Source organism: Peromyscus maniculatus, chromosome 13, assembly GCF_049852395.1.
Source record: "Peromyscus maniculatus bairdii isolate BWxNUB_F1_BW_parent chromosome 13, HU_Pman_BW_mat_3.1, whole genome shotgun sequence".
Classification (NCBI taxonomy): domain Eukaryota; kingdom Metazoa; phylum Chordata; class Mammalia; order Rodentia; family Cricetidae; genus Peromyscus; species Peromyscus maniculatus.
The window spans coordinates 59652962-59671900 of NC_134864.1; the positions used below are offsets into that span (position 1 = coordinate 59652962).

An 18939-nucleotide genomic window follows, 5' to 3' on the forward strand; every position below is an offset into this window, starting at 1 on the left:
GTAATGTCGTTAAAATCATCACTCTGAGGCACCTCTGCCGGCTGGACTTTAATAAATGGGTGGAGTCCCCCAGTAAAATGTTATGGATTCTAACCTGCCATGACTGAGAATCCGTGTTCAGTAGCTGTTATTGCTGATTGCTCCACAGAACAGGTCCGTTCTTCCTGACTGGTTTGTCTTTCAGGCTCTCTTCCCAGCTGCCTATAGTTTGTGTGGCCCCTTTGTGTGTCTTTAGTTTCCGTTAAGACGCAGCAGTTTGTGGCTTAGCCGGGCTTCTGGTCAGGCTGGTCACCTCCTCAGGTTTTTAGTTCCGGCCTGTGTCCTACTTCCCCACACTGGTGTTTCTGGAAGAGAGCGAAGAAAACAAATGTCTGTGGGAACTTAATGTTTCCCACGCATTATATTCATTCCAGTTCTACATCTACTTCCAGACATAAAACCGGGCTGAAAACCGTGTTTGGAATCTTGGCAAATTATTAAAAAGGCTAGTCTCCAACCAGTCCATCCCCCAAATATGGGTATACAATCTGGTTTTAATTTTTATGTAGTAGAACAAATTACAGTTGTTCATTTGGTGGAAGGTATCATTAGCTAGTGTTTTGTCATATACTAAATAAATGTTATTGGATGGTGTTTGTGTATTAGCCAGTGACTCTTTGCTACTTTTGCTAAGTCAGAATCCCTGGAGATTAAGTTGTAACTTTTCCATCACATTTAGCAACTTTGGAATGTTCTTTGTCATTGACTGCCATAAATGTAGAAATACTACCATAATGCTCTCTGTAATAGATAGCCAAAGTACAAAAGAAACACACCACATTTGGAAATAATTATAAAATTAGCTATTATAAAATTAAAAATCATTAACTTTAATGCTAAGTATCATTTTTTCAATCTGAAGAGATATTTCAAGGAATATTTAAGGTGGTTTATGTTTAATAGTAGTTATTATAAATTTGTCTTTTTGTAGGATTATTGACCTGGGAGTGTAAATGTGGATATAAATTTGATTTGTGTGTGTTTGTGTGGGGCTGTGAGGATATGTCGAAAGCTAAATTCAGGGTCTTGTGCCTATTAAGTGAGTGATTTAAGAGATGATTTTTAAAATTACTCATTGAGAAATAAGTTTCTTTGCCGTGCATTCATCTTCGCCTCGGAAATAAAGTGACTCTGTATCTTCGCCTTTGCTTTCAGTCTCTGACGTTACGACTCCAGGACTATCCGTCCCTGTCGCATGTTGTTGTCTATGTGCCGTCTGTCCACGGAAGTAAGGTAACAGACAGGCTCAGTTCTTTCTGGAGTGCACGGAGGATGCCCATGGGAAACCGCTTTCTGATGATTTCCGAATAGGTTCAGGGTTACCTAAAACGAGGGCCCCTGTGGTGATCCCCCTGACGTCACGTCATTAGGATATCCACGCCCCTTGAACTACGCAGAATAAATATAGATCCTTTTGTGCCAAACTGGCTTCAGTTTGTCAGTCTTTCCAAATTTGCTGGGTACCATTGTATGTACAAGGTATCGGGAATTAATAGGAAATACAGAAAGGATCTCCTTGATTTGTCATCCTGTTCTGTAAGGAAGAAAAAGAGCAATGTCAGATAATGAGACAACACAGATTTATTAAATGCATAGAATACAAGTCAGAGTATAACAAGCCCATGGAAAGTGCAAACTACAGTAATATACTGAGGAATTCAGAATGGCTTTATAGGAGGTGGTGATGAACGGCTGTAAGGAGAATATCCTAGATCGTTTCTGGATTGTTTCTGTCAAGCCCCCAGTTACTGCCATGTGTGGCTGTTTAAATTTAAATTAACTTAAATAAAAATCCAAATTTCAGTCTCTTTGTACTGTCCACATTCCAGAAACTCAGTAGCAGCATGGCTATAAAAGCTGTCACCAACAGCTGTCTAATACAGAAATCCAAACAAAACACAGTGAGTGAGAAAGCATGGTGTGGAAATGAATGAGTAAGCAAATAATTTGGAAAGGCCAGCCACCAGATAGCCTAACAGTGGACAGAAACGCAGGAACGCTGTTCTCGGCAGTGCTGTGGATCCCCGATTGGAGCCCTGGGCAGAGACAATAGGGAGCCCCTAGATCTTTCACTGACTACAGTACTGGCCTCACCTGTCTATGGTGGAGGGCACTGCAGCAGGAGGATTGACCACCGTTGCAGGGGTTTTGAGGGGCTGTAGTAGCGGGGTGGAGGTGGGAATAAAAAGTGGGGGGCTTTGAGAGCGTCACAGGGAAGAAAGTGTGAGGGGAGAAGCCCCATTCCCCGTTCTCCTTGTAGACCAGCCGACGGGCCCTTCGAGGTCCAGCCCAAGCGAGGCTCCTTTCCCGCTTTCCCACACTGCCCCAGCCATCCACGCGATACTTTTGGATGACGCTCCGGGGAATACTCATATTCCACTACGTTCTAAATTATTTGCTAACATCTTTATTGTCAGCGGCATACTGGGAACTCTGAGGTTAACAGTCTGACACATTGTTCCCCACACTTGGCACCTCTGATCTGCAGTGACTGCCACACTAAACACATAAACAAAAACGCAGAGTTCTTTGAATGGGAAAGTAGATGAGATTTGCGATGAAAATAATTAGGAAAATTTAGAAGAAAGTAGGGCAAGGATAAGGGCGTAGCTGCGAGTCGTCTTGAAGACTGAGTCTCACAGTACTTGTGAGCTGGGTTCATTGTTTTGTTTTGCTTAGCTCAGGTGAGAGGTAATCAGCATCTTCAGTACTAAATGCTCTCTTGAAGGGTTTTCCTGTCAGGTCCGTTGGTTTTGAATGAATCTAACATCTTTCCCAAACTTGAAAAGGCCTTTTCTGGTTATACCAGGAGATCAATGAGCCCTTCTGTAAATAGATCGTTGTAGCAGACTAATAAATACGTAATCCGTCTTAGTACTCTCTGGAAAGTAACACTGCTGTCTCTGCTGTTTCCCGCTCACTCACTGGAAAGAGAATTCAGATCCTTCTGCGTACAAAAAGGGGAGTCAATGGATAGCTTTAAGATCTGGGAACTGTAGTGTGGAATGAGCTGCATTTTCCCCCGGATCAAAAACAAACAAGCCCAGATGCTGGCTGACTTGAGGTATTTTAGAGAGAGACCTTTTTCCACTCTCTTGGTTAGGGATTTGTTTCATCTTGCAAAGCTAAGAGCACAGCCAAATTTTAAAATGATTAAAAAAAAAATTCTAGCTTTTTAAATACCTTTAGATAGAATGACTGAGATTGCTTTTAAAAACTGCTTCCCTGTCTCGTGATTCACCCAAAAGCGCTTTGTAAAAATATGAATAATCCTGTTCAGTAAATGATTTCTAGTCTTTGAGTAGCTCTTTCTGAAGTGGAAGGAATTCTTGTTGGCTTGAGGGAAGGATTGAAAGGAGAGCACTTAGCACAGTGTTTTTCGTTCTGTGTGCTGCCCATGCGGACAGGTCTGATGGAGTCTCCCACACCTGGTGTCCAATGTCAAAAACAACCGACATTCCATCTGTGGGCAGAGGAATAGCGTGCCTGAGATACCCAAGGTGGAGTTGTCACAAAAGCCCAGGGTGGACTCTGGTGGCTTCCATTCTCTCGAGACAGCAAACTGTCTTCTAACTGTTGTGAGGATTGCATTCATTTTCCATCACCTCCTACTGGTGAGACGATGGAATAATTCTGTGCTGATGTGGTTATTTATATCTCTGTGCCTTTCCAGAAACTGCTCCTTCTGCAGATAGCTGAAACAGAGTTTCCTACACACGTCTAGAAATGTTATTAAAAAAGGAAATGTTGTCAAAATAAAACTTGTAGTGGCATGCCACAGTCTAGGTTTCCTTTTGTGAAAAGCCCACTTTTTCATGAGTGAGAATTCATTTTTTCCTCTTTTTGGCAATAGCTAGCTGATCTGTATTGTTCATATAAACAGCATTAGCTATACATGAGTGCCTACGAATGCCTTTTGAAGCCTGATTAAACTATAGATACTTAAAAATTACAGGATTTAATAAAAAAAAATCGTAAGTAACAAAGTTACTTTTCCCTTCTGACTAGGAAAGTACTCAGAGACATATTATCTAAATCCTTAATTAATCCTCAATTATCTTTGCATCTCAGTGCTTTGATCTACCCTTTAATACTCTTCCTCTGAAAGGTATTTTATTATGTTATAATAAAACTTTGCAATGAATTTGTTATATACATGACCTTCAGATAATTTAGTGTATTTGATAAGAAATTACTTACCTGGTCCTCTCATCATAGCACCTGCTTCAGGAATTCTTGTCAGAGCTACTTCCTCCAGAGCTGAAGTTTGCTCTCCACACAAACGTCAAGATTTTTACTAAGTTGAATTCTGTATTTTCTAATAAATCAATGTCATATCTCAGTTCGTCGTAGATTGTGAGTTCTTTAAAAAAGAAACAAGATCCATACAGCTTCCTGTGACTCATCTTTTTTCCTTTGGTAAGTATTTTGTTTTTGATGCTTAGCTTTTAGCAGTGCCAATTCATCTTGCCAGTCATGAATATTAGATACTAGTATGTTTCAAGTATAGTTCTTAGGAAACTGCGTGGTCAGGTTCAGTGGTTTGATACTCACCAAATACTGGGCCAGAACTCTAGTGGGACGTTGCTTTAGTTACTTTTCTGTCGCTGTGGTAAGACATCATGACCCAGGCAACTTATAAAACAAAGTGTATAACCAGAGAACGTAACGGCCAAGCTAAGGCACGGAGGCTGAACTGTAGCCGTAAGTTTTCCGCTTCCGAGTTCCTCCGGTGTTTCCTGAAGTTCATCTCAGTCTTCCCGTGGCCTCCATCACGTGGAAACGTTTCAGTTACTTGTAGAGCGTCCCTTCGTTTGGATTTGTTTAATACTGTGGCATTTTCAGGTTAAGCTTACATATTTTTGCCAAGAACACCACAGAGCTCATGTGCCTTCCTCATGTGTCAGAGTGGGTGATATTAATGCACCTCATTACTGTGGTGTTAATTTTGACCTTTGGTTAATTAAGGTGGTACCTGGCAGACATCTCTACTATGCAGTTACTATTTTCCTTGACCATTAATATGTATCTTGGAGGAAATAATTTGAAAAAATGTGCAACTCATTAACTTTAGCATACAGTGGGCCACTTATTCTTTAGCAAGTAAGGACTCCTGCAGCCTCCATGTATTGAAATCCTGTCTGAGATGGAGTTGCCTCGTCTGTCTTATTTATTTGTTAAGTTTTAAAGATGGTATAGATTAGTGAATGTGTATTTGGGGTGCAGGCCTAGCTCCGTGGCAGAGTGTGCTTGCTTAGTGTGGATATTTTATTCATGGGGTTTTAACGTAATGCTAGTGTTAGACATGCCTTTGTTTGCCTTGTTCCAACCTTGGCTTTTAGGGGCTCTTGTAGCTTGGTTGCTGTCCCTGATAGTATGCTACGTCCCTCATAAGTGTGTACACACACACACACACACACACACACACACACACACACACACACACGCATGTATTCCTTTCTTGAAAAGAAGACGTGTTGTTTGTGGTAGGAAACTTCCTCTAAGGTTTTTGTTTTCCTTCCCCCTCCTGGCTCCCTGTTTTTGGGGTACAAAATACTCAGGAAAATCCAAAAGTAACGTCTCTGAATTACCTGTATCATTTAAAAAAGCATGCTCTAGAAAGCAAATCTTCCTAAAGTTAGAGATAAGTATTTGACTTTAAAAAAAAAAAAATCTCTTCAGTATCAGAAAGTTATAAGTACTGTTTCATTCAGCATTTTCGGCATGAGAATTTGATTTTTAGCAGTTGCTTCCTACATATCAACAGTGAAAACCTGATTTAGATGGTCTTCCTGGTAGTCCAGAGGCTTCAAATTCAGCACACAGCCTCGCCTGGCCTTAAGCTCATCACCCCCGCTCACATGCTACCACGTCAACAGATTTTCTCCTAACTTCAAAATTCTGTTATTAATTTTAAATGTTATTTAAGCAATCAGCCCGTTTTTGAAAAGTCTCTGGTTCCTGGATAATACAGTCCTTTTAATTCAACAGGATTGTCTTCAAGGAAGGTGATACTAAATATGAGTGGCCTGTACTACAATATAGAGCTTCTGAACTTTGGGCAGGTAAGTCTCATGAGTAGAACAGGAAGAATTGCATCTTCCTTTGCTATTTCATTAAACAAGTCAACTTTGGGTTTTTGTCTTTGTCAAACTTTATCAGATATACCAAGCGTTTAAAGTCAACGTGGTAAGCAAGTGCTCTGGAGGCAAAGGTGAGTGAGTGTACAGTATGACATCTGAAGAGCCAGCAAGTTCTTTGATGCTTCTAGAATGTTTTTTATTGCATCTCTTTTCTTTCATATATTTTATATGGAGTAAAATTAAATATGTGATCAATATTTCTGTTTTCAAGGGATTTAGCATAGACTTTTTCTTAATAGTAAACCATATTTCTGTGTTTAAAAGTACTGTATATTTTGGGATGGGTGAGCTGGCTCATCAGATAAAGACTGGATCTCAATTCCCAGCACCCACAAATATGGAAGAAGTGAATGACTCCAGTAAGCCTCTCTGACCTCCATGCACCCACGTGTACTCACATGCAAGCCTTATACACAGCATAATAGTAATCATAAATTTAAAAAAGGTTAAAGTACTATAGATCTTTGTCTTCTTACAGTAGCAATTCGAGTTTAGCTATTTAATTTTGTATTTGATTTCTTAGTACTACTAATATACTGTAATGTCTTTTATGAACCTAATAATATTCAGTAATCCTTTTTTATGTACTATGACCCACACTGATCTTTTTCTAAAATGGGTAGTTTATATGTTAGTTAGTGTCTTCTAGCTTGTGTGCAAGTTAAGATAACACGCAGAGTAATGCTTCTCCCCTTTGTTTCTTAACAGAAGAGATAACTAGTATCTACAAACTTCACATCCCCTGGTCTTACGAAGACTCCCTCACCATTGCACAGTGAGTATGTGAGAGAACTGACTTTAAACTTTGGGGTTCTCAAGCAGAATCCATGCTTAGTTCATTTAAGCCATGTGCATTACTGGAGTTCCTCTTAGCACAGTGTGCGCACCCTTTGATGTCACGCCCACCACTTGAGATAGATGTACAGTATTCTACTTAAAGAACAGAGCACTCAGGTCTTGCCCTCACATGAACATCTTACCCTTACCTCCACCATTCCCCACGTGCTAGAGGGAGCATCCGAATAGCTGCCGTGAATGAAAGTGCCCACTCGTGATGACAATGTGTCCTTTACCGTCCTCTACATCATTTCTTTAGATTGTGCTGAGAATTGACTCAGCCATGGCTGTTTTCCAGCATTTCATATCTGAGGATTGATATTTCAATAATCTCTTTAGGGTTCCATCTTCCACAGAAATTTCTCTGAAACTTCATGTTGCTCAGCCGGAAAACGACAGCCACGTGGCATTGTTAAAAATGTACACGTCATCAGACTGTCAGTATGAGGTAAGACATATACATTTGCATCATTAAGTATGCTTCGGTTATAGACAAGTAGAGGTCTTTTTTTTCTGTTAGTTGCAGATACATCATGATGTAGAAGCCCATAAATATAAGAAATTAAACTGTTAAATATTTTCCACTCTGCTTCTTTATAATATCTTAGTATTTCTGTGAATAGACTGTTTGAGCATGTGAGCATCATATACAAGAAGAGGAAACTTATTATTCTAAATAATTAGAATATTATTATTCTAAATTTTAAATATATTAAAAGGTTATCCTAAATTTTAAAGCCCAGAATCAAGAATCTTTCATAAACTGAAGAGCGTCATCTAATTAGCTGCTTTACTATAGTAATAGACGTGGTGCATACTGGTTTGTACCAGTACTGGTTTAGTTTAAGGATCTCGCCTTTTGCTACTTTTTAAAGATCCCTATGCTTTTCAGTGGTGGTGTTACGACACTCTGGCTTATATGAAATATCTTATTTTTCGTTGGCATCCATAAGAGTTTGGATTCTGTAATAGAACTAACTTCTCTAGGGTAAAATAGGGGATGGCAGAGTGGTGGAATCTGTTCTTGTGACCAAGTTTCAGGTGCACCTATATAATGAATTAATTTGTATCTCATGGAACTCATGGATGATATTTTGTACTCTGCCTCCAACAGTGATGGGTATTGCAGGTCTACTGTGTTTTTCAGTTTGCAACGTTGTATTTCCAATATTAAAATGATAAGGAATGCCTTGTCTTGGGAGACAGAGGCAGGTGGATTTATGTGAGGTTGAGGCCAGTGTGGTCTACATAATGAGTTCCAGGCCAGCCACAGTGAAAGCCTGTCTAAAAAAAAAAAAAAAAAAAAAAAAGCGCTGTCAATTTGCCTTCAACACTACATGCTTGCTAAATGTCCATGTTTTTGAAAATCAATATTGCTATTTTCAGGAAGTCTATATTTTAGCAAGGCAGCATATTACAGCCATGTTGTAGATAACTGTCATAACTTCTTTAAGAAACGTCGACTTTCCCCAGATTTCTTAGTATCTAATGTATATTCACGATGAGTTTTGTTTTATAAATATCATTTTGATTTAAATTATTTTAACAACATGATCTCTTTATAACATGTTGTAGTTAATTAAATATTCTAGTTAGGAAAGGATTGCCACCCATATACCGTAGCATTCACCCAGTTGTTGAGGAGGAAGTATACTGGGAAATATACAGAAATAGTAAACTGTACTTCAGACAGTTAATATGATGGTTTAGAACATTCTTGAAGATCTGTTTAATTGTTCAAAAATCACCGTACTTAAAAGATATGCAGAAGTACTCAATTTAATAAAATATGAAATGAGTTTAGGAAAAATAAACTTTTTTAAAAACAATTATTTTATCCTAGGTGACAATTAAGACTTCCTTTCCACAAATACTTGGACAGGTAAGAGAAACTTAATGCAAGTTGATTGATTATTTATTGCCTTGTGATTTGGTAGAGATTTCAGTCTTCTTCTTTAAACCAGTAATTTTTAAAGTGGGACCACAAATATTAGTCTGTATTATTAGAACTTGTAGAATTGTACAATATTGATTAAGACAGAGAAATTAATACAAATTAATGCAACAAAAATTTTATTGCTGCTTTGATTTTTGAAACTTTGCATTTTATGTCTCAGACACACTACTTTCTTGACTCATAAGATAATATTGATAATTTTGTACTTGGTCATGATTGTAATTCAATTCTTAAAATTGAGTTAGAAACGTTTTTGTATGCATTACCTCATTTGAGCCTTCTTACAACCTTTTGGGAATTAGATTTCAATTATTGTAAAGTTTGTGAACATAATAAGATTCAGTTAATGTATAAATATTTTTTATAAATCATGAAGAAATAAGTAAATTTTAGTTTGAGTTGTAAAATAGCATCATAAATACTTAAAAATTTGTAGAGTTAAGGAACCAATTAAAAATTATTTTCTGTAATACAAAGTAATTCCTGCTCTTATGTTTTCAAAGTATACAAAAGACTTGTCACTTATAAAGCTTAGAGTGAAGGTGGACATTGCTTCTTATCTGTATCCATAGTTCAGATTAGTGATGAGCAAATTCAAGTTACCTTAGTATGCAATAATCAAAGACGATCATACTAAAAGCGGACAAAGTAACATTTATGTTTAGATATAGAAACAAAGTAACATTTGTGTTTAGATGTGGAAATCTTTCTAAATGTAAGATTGCCTTAGTGTCACAAGATCAAAGGTCTATTCTTTTTAAAATCAAATAAAGAACGTGTGTTGATTAAGTCCAAAGTGGAAAAGCACGTGTTCTTCATTCATCCTTAATTACTTGGCTTGTAGATCTAGGAGAATGAAGTCCTGTGCAATGTATCTAACTCACTTGATAGATGTGTATTTTTAGATTTATTCCATAACTTAGCGCACAGAGCATTATTATGTGTCATTGTGACATTTTCCAACGTTTTAGTAAATTCTTCCCCTCACTCAACTCCCCCTGTCCTTCCTACCTTAACTCTACCTCATCTCCTTTCCATTGTTGGGGGGATGGGTCTCTGCAAACACCACGGCCAGCAGAGCGAGGCAAGAAGGAAGTCTGGTTCATCATGACTCAGTAAACAGCTTGGGTTCGAACTGCTGGAGTCTGACACTGGATAGTTTCTTTTAGGCCTATTTAAGCACAGCACAATTTGGGAAAAAATTTCCTGGTGATCATGAACTCGATCCTGTGCATACAACAAAAGCTTAAGACACGACTACATCAAAATCCTTGTAAAGTACAAGTAACGTCTTCCATAAAGATAGGCTCTCTGAGCTTCCAAGATCAGACCAGATCGGGCGCGTTGGGAAGGGGAGGGGGCAGGAAGGGAGAGAACAAGGGAATCTGTGGCTATTATGTAGAACTGAATAGTATTGTAAAATAAAATTAAAAATAATAATGATAACAATAATAATAATAAAAAGATAGGCTCTCTGGATTAATGAGGAGGCAGGCTCAAGGTAAACAATGCTCCTGATGAGGGTCTGGAGGAGGAGAGAACTCTAGATTGACCGACTAAACATAAGTGTCTGGGGGTGGCAGTGTGGCCTGCCGTACAGATAGTGCAGAGGTCCCCAGGCCATTAACCGCCTTTCCCAGCCTGCTGGGTGGAAAACCCTGCATGTGTAACACTCCTGGTTTCCCTACTGCTCGTCTGTGAGCACAGGGACCTCCGCGTCAGCTACACATCTTCACGGCACGTGTGCCCTTCTGCCCTCCCCCCTCCTCCTCGGCACCGGTTTTGCCCTCTTGGCTTCCTTTGTAGTTTTGTTTGGTTTACACCCTACACACCTGTTCCTCACAGTTCTGTTTGTTTTAGTCTGTGACCCACGTCGTTGAACTAGGGCCGCCTCTATGACCGTGGGTTTGGAGCTATCCATTAGAACCTGCTGGGGTTACCCCGGGTTCACAACTCAAGACAATACCTCCTCCTCTCCCCGAATCTATAAGTAGCCAATAGTTCGACAGTAAGAGGTAGGAACCCATGGTCCCTTGCACACCCATGACTGACAGGGCCAGTCTTGGACAGGCCAAGCCCAGTAGTCACTGCTGCTATGACATGAATGCATTGTGTCGTGTCTAGAATATGGCATGACACCCCCACACACACACACACTTCTCCCTGCCTTCAGCTCTTACATTCCTCCTCCTCCTCCTCCTCCAGTGTCCCCTGATTCTTATAAGGAGTGACATAAATGATTGAAGGCTGGGCCCTCCGTTATCACTGGCTCTCGGTGTCTCGGGCCGCTGTGAGACTCTGCATTCACCACTGTTCACTGTACTTTCGGACAGAAGCCGGGAGTGGCTTCTGCCCTTGGTATGAGCGTAGAGATTTCGAAGGCAGGGTTGCCATGTCGGTTTCCTCAAACAGCCCTAGTCAGTTCTCCCTTGGGGCCTCTGCCCTTCCCAGGCATGGGTTATCCACTGTTTTTACAGCACCAGGCATAGATGAATTCCCTTCTGTAGAGAGGGCCCCAGATCCAGTTGGGGGGCAGCCCGCTGAGCCGTAACAACCCTGCCACTCTTGCTGAGATGGGCACATCTCGTTAGGATTAGTAGACTTGACAGCTAGAAGAGACTATTTTGTGTGCTAAAGGGATGTCAGAGGACTCGGGGGGAATGGGTATGCATGTGAAGTGCCTCTTCCGTCCCCGAAACACTAAACGCTTGGTAAGCTTGCTTTGAAGGATACTGGAAAGACCAGGAAGACACTGGGCTCTTTAAAGTCTTACACTGTGTCAGGCTTCAACTTCCATAGGCTGTATCAGGTCACCAGACAGTTTGTGATTTAAAAGGACTCCGTGGAATGGAGAAAACTTTAAGGTAAACTCATTTTAAACATTAAGAGACCATTAATGTGCATATATAAAAATACCACAATTGAGTCTATCATCTTGCTTCATTACTATATGCCAGTGGAACAATGAACTTAACATCACTTTTAATACAGTCTGCTTTACACAGGGTATGTTATCCTGAAGCACCAGAACATAATGGCTATGAGCTTAGGCTGAACTTAAGTACAAGTTTCACGGGATTTCCAGATTTAGTGAAGGTTAACAATTACAGCTGGGGATTTCAGACGGCTTATCAAGTGAGAGTTAGCATTCCACCTGCTTTAAACAGTGACTACGCTTTGTCTTTATAACACCTATATGCACTGGCATTGTCCCCATTTTATTAATAAGCACACAGAGATGAAGTAAGTTAGCCATTAAAACATTTGTAATCGTGCAAGGTATGGACTCTCCATACCTCAATTCTTCTGCACTTAAAGTAGGCATGAAAACCACTTCTAAGGGTTGTTTTTTTGAGAAGGGGCCTGAGGTAATGCATATAAGATGTCAGATATCATGACTGAACACTGGGTCTCAATAAGGATGCTTTGAAAGTACCTTGTAGCATGGGAACTCATTTATGCCTCTGATGAGAAACTCAGCTGTTTCTATGATACTATACATTATTAATATTTATTTACTTAGAATTTTGATGCTCCTGACTAGAAATAAGTGTGTGGCCATGTCAGAAAAAAAATGCAAAGTAAAGAGTCAACTTTCTATTTTGTGTGAAAGTATGCTTATTTCATCCGCACAGATATTGCACAGTTGACGTTTGGTTTGTCTGTTTTCTAGGTAGTTAGATTTCATGGTGGAGCTCTTCCTGCCTACGTTGTATCTAGCATCCTTCTTGCTTATGGAGGACAGTTATATTCTCTCTTCTCAACAGGTAAACATGCTTACGTCTTAAACGTTAATTTTATTTTAAATTTTAAAGTAGAGCCACTGTTAGGTCCAGGTCGTGTTTGCTTGTTGATGTTGTTTGTTTTTGTTTTTCCAGTACTGGAGATCAGAACTAGAGCCTGGTACATTCTAAGAACTGCCACTGGGCTTTATTCCCGTGGTCATATGTGTTTAGGTTATGTGGAAGGCATAATAGGAAAGTCCTTAGAATTAGCCACCGCCACTGTCCCTGGGGTCGCCAGAATAGCGTGTGGTTTTGTGACCAGTCTTCTTGGTGTCTTTTCAATTTTGTCAATACTTTTATCTTATAAAAGGAACAAAGTTCCCATATACAGAAAAAAATGACTCGTGAAAATACGGAAGAGAAGAAAGCAGGTGAGGTAGGAAGAGGGGGATGAGGAAGGAAGTAGGAAGTTTCCGAACCGGAAGGAATAGAGGCAGCAGGACAGAGAGAGGGTTGGGAGTGGGCCACCGAGTGCTTTTAACGTCGTTCACGCTCTTAGGTAAGATCCGCATGCTGCGGCATGTCCTTAGGTTTAATCATTAAACTTCATAGCTACAGTTTCCCCCAAGCCCACCACTCCCCCTTGCAATGTATTGAAAACATTTTGGTTTTCTGTGTCTTTCATAATTGAGATTTTGGTGATCCCAGCCCCATGATGGAGTTGAGCGTGCTCGCCTGTCCCATCTATTTTCTAGAACGTGTTAGAATTGGAGCCATGGCCTTCAGGTTCTCTTCTTGTCCACACCCTCCCCTCTTGTTGCTGCTGCTGCTGCAGCCAAGAAACTTGGGTTGGATGAACTTGTACTTGTGTGCGAGCACGCTCGGATCTTACACGCCCTCCTGGTTTACCCCGTGCCTTCCTCCCAGGCCTCTCCTTTCTCCTCTTCCTCTGTCCCTTCCCTTCCCCCCGCCCCTTCCGCTTCCCCCCCCCCCCTTCATGCCTTAGCCCTTTTCCTCTCCTAATGTTTGAGGCAATGCTCCTTGCTACTTTTTAAAACTCCGACACGTGGCCGAGGAAGGCAGGAGATACAGTCACTGCCCCCTGGCCTTGCAGGGGGAGGTGGGGAGAGCTTAGCCTTACTCCTTCCTGCTGCCCTGCTGACTGCTATTGCCCAAAGAAGCTGGTGCACAGAAGCCAGCCTCCCAGAGGCAGCAAAGGGAAAGGCAGAACGGCTCTGAAGAGTGTAGAGTGTGCTTCCCAAGAGGCTAGACCTTGGTTATGCTTGGACAGTCTCCAAGGAGGTAGGAGACGATGAAGAGTGAAGCCAAGCTGTCGAAAGCCAGGAATCCTCCTCACCATTTTTGTGTGCTAAACCTTTTTCTAACTACTCGGTTCTTTTTTAATTGACCTTCACGAAACTTTAATGTCCTTTAATAACTTTTGTCAATTGATTGTTCATATTTAATCTGTTAAACTGTATTCCATGGAGAGGAAAGAAATGTGACCTGCCCCAGAATTGTCCTTTTTTTTTTTTTTTTAAATTGGTGTTTTGCCTGCATGCATATCTGTGTGAGGGTGCCAGATCCCCTGAAACTGGAGTTACAGACAGTTGTGAGGTGCCTTGTGGGTGCTGGGAATTGAACCCAGGTCCTCTGGAAGAGCAGCCAGTGTTCTTAACCACTGAGCCATCTTTCTATCCTCAGAGCTGGCCTTTTAAAAAATACCATACAAAGCATTAAATATCACAGTGGTTTTTTCAAAAAGTGTATTATAATTGACTTCCCCCTTCCACCCTTGGGGACCCCTTTTATGACACATGTCCCAGGGAGGTCTCCCCACCTCCTCAGCACATTTCTCTTGGTCTCCTTTGTATTTTAGGCTTCACTCTTGCTTACACCCACTTATATGCATGCATACCTCCATGCAGACTAGGTTCTTCATGTGGAGAGAACATGCAGCTCTTCTCTTCGGAGTCTCAGACCTAGCCTTTTAGTTGTGGGCCAGTTCGGGAAGCGTGACTGCAGCCAGACCTCAGGATGCTTGTTGTGCTTTGAAAAGAGGCGCTCCATACTGCCTTGTTCCAAGGCTGACAATTGATTCTGAGTCACAGAGAATTTGCTGGATTGTCTGTGGGGACACTAGAGGTATTTGAAACTAGCTGTTCTAGAGGATTTAAATGTGTGAGTGTGTCCCAAGCCAATTAAGAGGCAGCCATGCACCAGGAATGCAAACCGTCAGTCACTGTAGGTTGTACCCGCTAGAACGAGCATGATAAGTGATAATGTGCAAATGAGGAAATGGAGAAATCGGAACCTTCATACACAGCTGTGGAAAGCAGTCTGGCACTTCCTTCAATGGATTAAGAGTTACCACAGAACTGAGCACCTCCGTTCTCAGGAACACACAAGGAGAATTGGAAGCTTCCATCCACATAAAAACATGTGCACAAATATCCACAGTAGTACTATTCATAATAAGCAAAGCAGTTGCTAAAAAATATGCTCACCAATAAAAAGAAATAAAGGGCTGAGGGTATCGTTCTGCAGTAGGGCCCTTGCCTGGCATGTGTGAAGTCCTCTCTGGGTTTGATTCCTAATACCTCAGAAAACCAAATCCCTTTATATCTTAAAATATGGTTGAATCTTGACAAGCATTGAATGGAAGAAGCTAATCACAAAGGATCATATGTTATGACTCCATTTATATCACATGACCAGAACAGGAATAGCTATGGCAAAAGATAGATTAGCGGTTACCAAACAGGATCATTTCAAAGCAGACCATTTCTTTGAGGTGACGAAAATGTTCTGAGACTGATTGTATCAGTGGTTGCATAACCAAATATATTAAAATCCACTGAATTTGTGGACTCTAAGTGGATGGGTTGTGTGGCTTAAGAGTTATAGCTCAATAAACCTGTTCTTGAAGCCACTTTTCGGGGTTTATAAAAATGCACATCGTGAAGCCCAGGCCCTGACACCCCTCCATTTCCTTGATGAGTGACTGAGTGTGTGGTTACAGTGAACCTTCCAAGAGTACTCTCTGTGGTAGGAGGACAGATCCTGCAGCTTCCGGTGTGCAGTGTTGTGATTTTGTTAAGTGTTACATTGATGTTCAGAGATGAAGTATATTTGTTTAATTACTGTGAGTTCTTCGTTGCCCAGAAATGATTTTCTTTCATCACCAGGTTATTGCTTAGAATATTCAGCCATTCTGGATAAAGAAGCAAAGCCATACAAAGTCGACCCATTTGTAATTATGGTTAAGTTTTTGTTGGGGTAAGTTTCATTATCTGTGATAACAATTTTAATTTTGTTTGTAAAATAATTTCATTTTGATTTCATAATATACTATGAATTTTCATAGATATTTTGCAGCTGATATGTTTTATTAAACTGCAACTTTTAGGGAAAGGCCCAATATGTCTGTCAACATTTATTTTCAGTAATGTGATCATTTCAAAAGTAATTACAGACTTTTATATATAAGTAGTTATGCATTATATGTGTCTAAAAATCTAAAAGCTTACACTTTAACCAGGTTGCTAATTTGCTTTGTTACTAATTTGGTGGTTTTTTTAAATTAAGAATCATTTCTTAGACCTCTTTCATTCTGTCATTCCAAATAGCTGCTGACTTCCTGACTTTAAACAAGTTAGCACTGAATCAGTTCATTCAGTGATCGATAGGAGTAAAGTAGTTCTGGGGCTGTGGACTCAGATACTTAGTGGTCAGCAGACTCACTGACTTGTTCAAAAGAATCAAGAGCCAAGGGCTGGGAAGTTCACTTGGTGGGTCAAAATACTTACTGTGAAACATGAGTTGGAGCCCCCAGCCCCCACAGAGAAAGCAGTTGTGGATGTGTTTGCTTGTAAAACCCCAACACTGAGTGGGCAAGGACAGCCGGGTCCCAAGAGCTTGCTGGCTGAAATGGCAAACCACCAGTTCGGTGGCAGACCCTGTCCTAAGGGAATAAGGCACACACAGAGCTGTAGAGGAAGGTGCTCAGTATCCTCCTCTGGCCTCCATGCATACAACATGCACATGCACATACACTCACATGCACGCGCGCACGCGTGCACACACACGCACGCGCGCGCACACACACACACACACACACACACACACACACACAAGGGAATGCAGTAAAAGCCATGCATGCTTGCACACACTTGTAGTCCCTGCACTCAGGAGGTAGAGGCAGGGAGATCTGTACTTCAAAGCCAGGCTGAGCTACACAAGCGCTCGCTTATCTGAAAAAAACCAAACCAACGAGAATTAAGATTTGTTTTCAGTATATTTTACAAACCGTCTTAGGCCTTTAAGATGGTGAGACACCTCAAATAATAGACGGTTAAGCATTGGTTATTGGAATTTTGGTTTGTTTGGCTTCTGTCTTTACAGGTACAAATGGTTCAAGGAATTATGGGATGCAGTATTGCTGCCGGAGTTAGACGCCATCGTGCTGACTAGCCAGAGTATGTGTTTCCCGCTGGTGTCCTTGATTCTCTTTCTGTTCGGGACCTGCACGGCCTACTGGAGTGGTCTGCTCTCTTCTACATCGGTGCAGCTTCTCTCCTCTCTGTGGCTAGCCCTGAAAAGGTGAGCCTCTGCTGGAGCTTCTCACCCTCAGTGAAGAAAATGTGAGGGCTGGCTGGGGTATGGGCCTAGTGTGTGCCAGGACCCGAGCTTGATCCTCGGCACTGCAGAGGGGGAGAGAGGAGGGGAGAGTGTGAGATCACATGTGTGTACATGCGTATCCTGGTCGGAAATCTTACAGGTTTTTGTCGTCCCTTATTTTGTAAATAGTGACTCTGACTCCTGTTACCAAACTTCACGGCAGGAGATGTCGATCCTGGTCTTTACTGTCTGGTTGGATGGATGGATAAAGGCCCTGAAAACAGCCTGGAGTTACGGTGCAGGCCCAAAGGCAGTTTGGGTTTAAAGTTACTAGTGGCTTTTCTGATAAAAACCCCGGTCTAGTTTTCTCTTGACTCCTCCATGCCGGATGGCTGTGATGTGGTTTCCTGTCACAGGAGGTAACAGGTGCTGCCGCCTCCCTCGCTGTTCGGAGGCGGGTCTCGGGTTTCTGTCAGGGAGACCTCGGGGCTCTCAGATTGAGCTGTGTTCTTCTGTCAGGATTGGGCGTGCATGACACAGGATCTGTAAATAGTTGTCCTCTTTCTTCCTTAGTACAAGTTCCAGGCACAGTACGACTGATAAAAATAATCACCATGGTGTGTTAGAGAATTGCATGTCACCTCTCACCTATGCTGAGACACACGTTATAGTTTACTTTGTGTTTATATTTTGTTTGTTGTTTGTTTTTTGGGTTTGTTTTTGTTTTTGTTTTTTTGAGACAGGGTTTCTCTGTGTAGTTTTGGTGCCTGTCCTGGATCTTGCTCTGTAGCCCAGGCTGGCCTCACTAACAGAGATCCACCTGGCTCTGCCTCCCAGGTGCTGGGATTAAAGGTATGCACCACTGTCGCCTGGCTTGTGATTATTTTGTACACAGTTTGTTTGTGTTTATAGTTTACTGTGTTCCTCACATATTAATAAGCAGCTGAGGGGCTGGTAGAGCTCTCCCTCTGAAATGCTCAGGCCACTAGACTTTCTTAGATTTTGAAATATTTGCATATGTATTACGAAGAATTTTGAGGATGGGACCAAGCTCCAAGTACAAAACGCATCTGTTTTGTGTTACTTTATATACACAACCTGAAGCTTACTTTACAGTTTCCTTAATGCATCTGTGTTTTGGCTGTGGCCTGACACACGAGATCATGGATTGGAATGCTCCTCTTGTGACATGAGTGGTCCTCAGCCTTATACTGTTTTCTTCTTTTGTGGACTATGTAAATATACATTATTGTATTTAAAAACAACAACAACAACAACAACACAACTTTGTTCCTTTCATTCTAGACCTGCTGAGCTTCCTAAGGATATCAAGGTGATGTCACCAGACTTGCCTGTCCTGACGGTTGTCTTCCTCATAGTGAGCTGGACAACTTGTGGCGCACTTGCCATACTTCTGTCTTACCTGTACTATGTGTGTAAGGTATGTTGAGTCAGCCAAGCCAGAAGGCCTGGGCTCCGTGTTAGGCACCTATAGAGTGCCCCGTAGGCATTATTAACAGCAATTGTGATTATTCCTGAATGCAACCCCCTCTGTTATGTCAGAACATTGATGTAAAGGCTTTTCTTAAGTTTTAATTTTTATTTATTTATTTATTTA

At 41.2% G+C, this 18939-nt stretch overlaps 1 protein-coding gene across 1 annotated transcript in view; it reads left to right on the top strand.

Moving 5' to 3' along the window:
- The window catches only part of Pgap1 (post-GPI attachment to proteins inositol deacylase 1), a 66124-nt gene that overhangs the window by 37038 nt on the left and 10147 nt on the right, over positions 1–18939 (top strand). Inside the window, exons 13-23 of the mRNA XM_006974873.4 lie at positions 1195–1272; positions 4383–4458; positions 6031–6104; positions 6202–6253; positions 6891–6957; positions 7359–7467; positions 8863–8901; positions 12650–12743; positions 15890–15980; positions 17106–17303; positions 18627–18762. Of these exons, the coding sequence (XP_006974935.1) occupies positions 1195–1272; positions 4383–4458; positions 6031–6104; positions 6202–6253; positions 6891–6957; positions 7359–7467; positions 8863–8901; positions 12650–12743; positions 15890–15980; positions 17106–17303; positions 18627–18762 (1014 nt within the window). The remainder of the gene's footprint in view (positions 1–1194; positions 1273–4382; positions 4459–6030; positions 6105–6201; positions 6254–6890; positions 6958–7358; positions 7468–8862; positions 8902–12649; positions 12744–15889; positions 15981–17105; positions 17304–18626; positions 18763–18939) is intronic.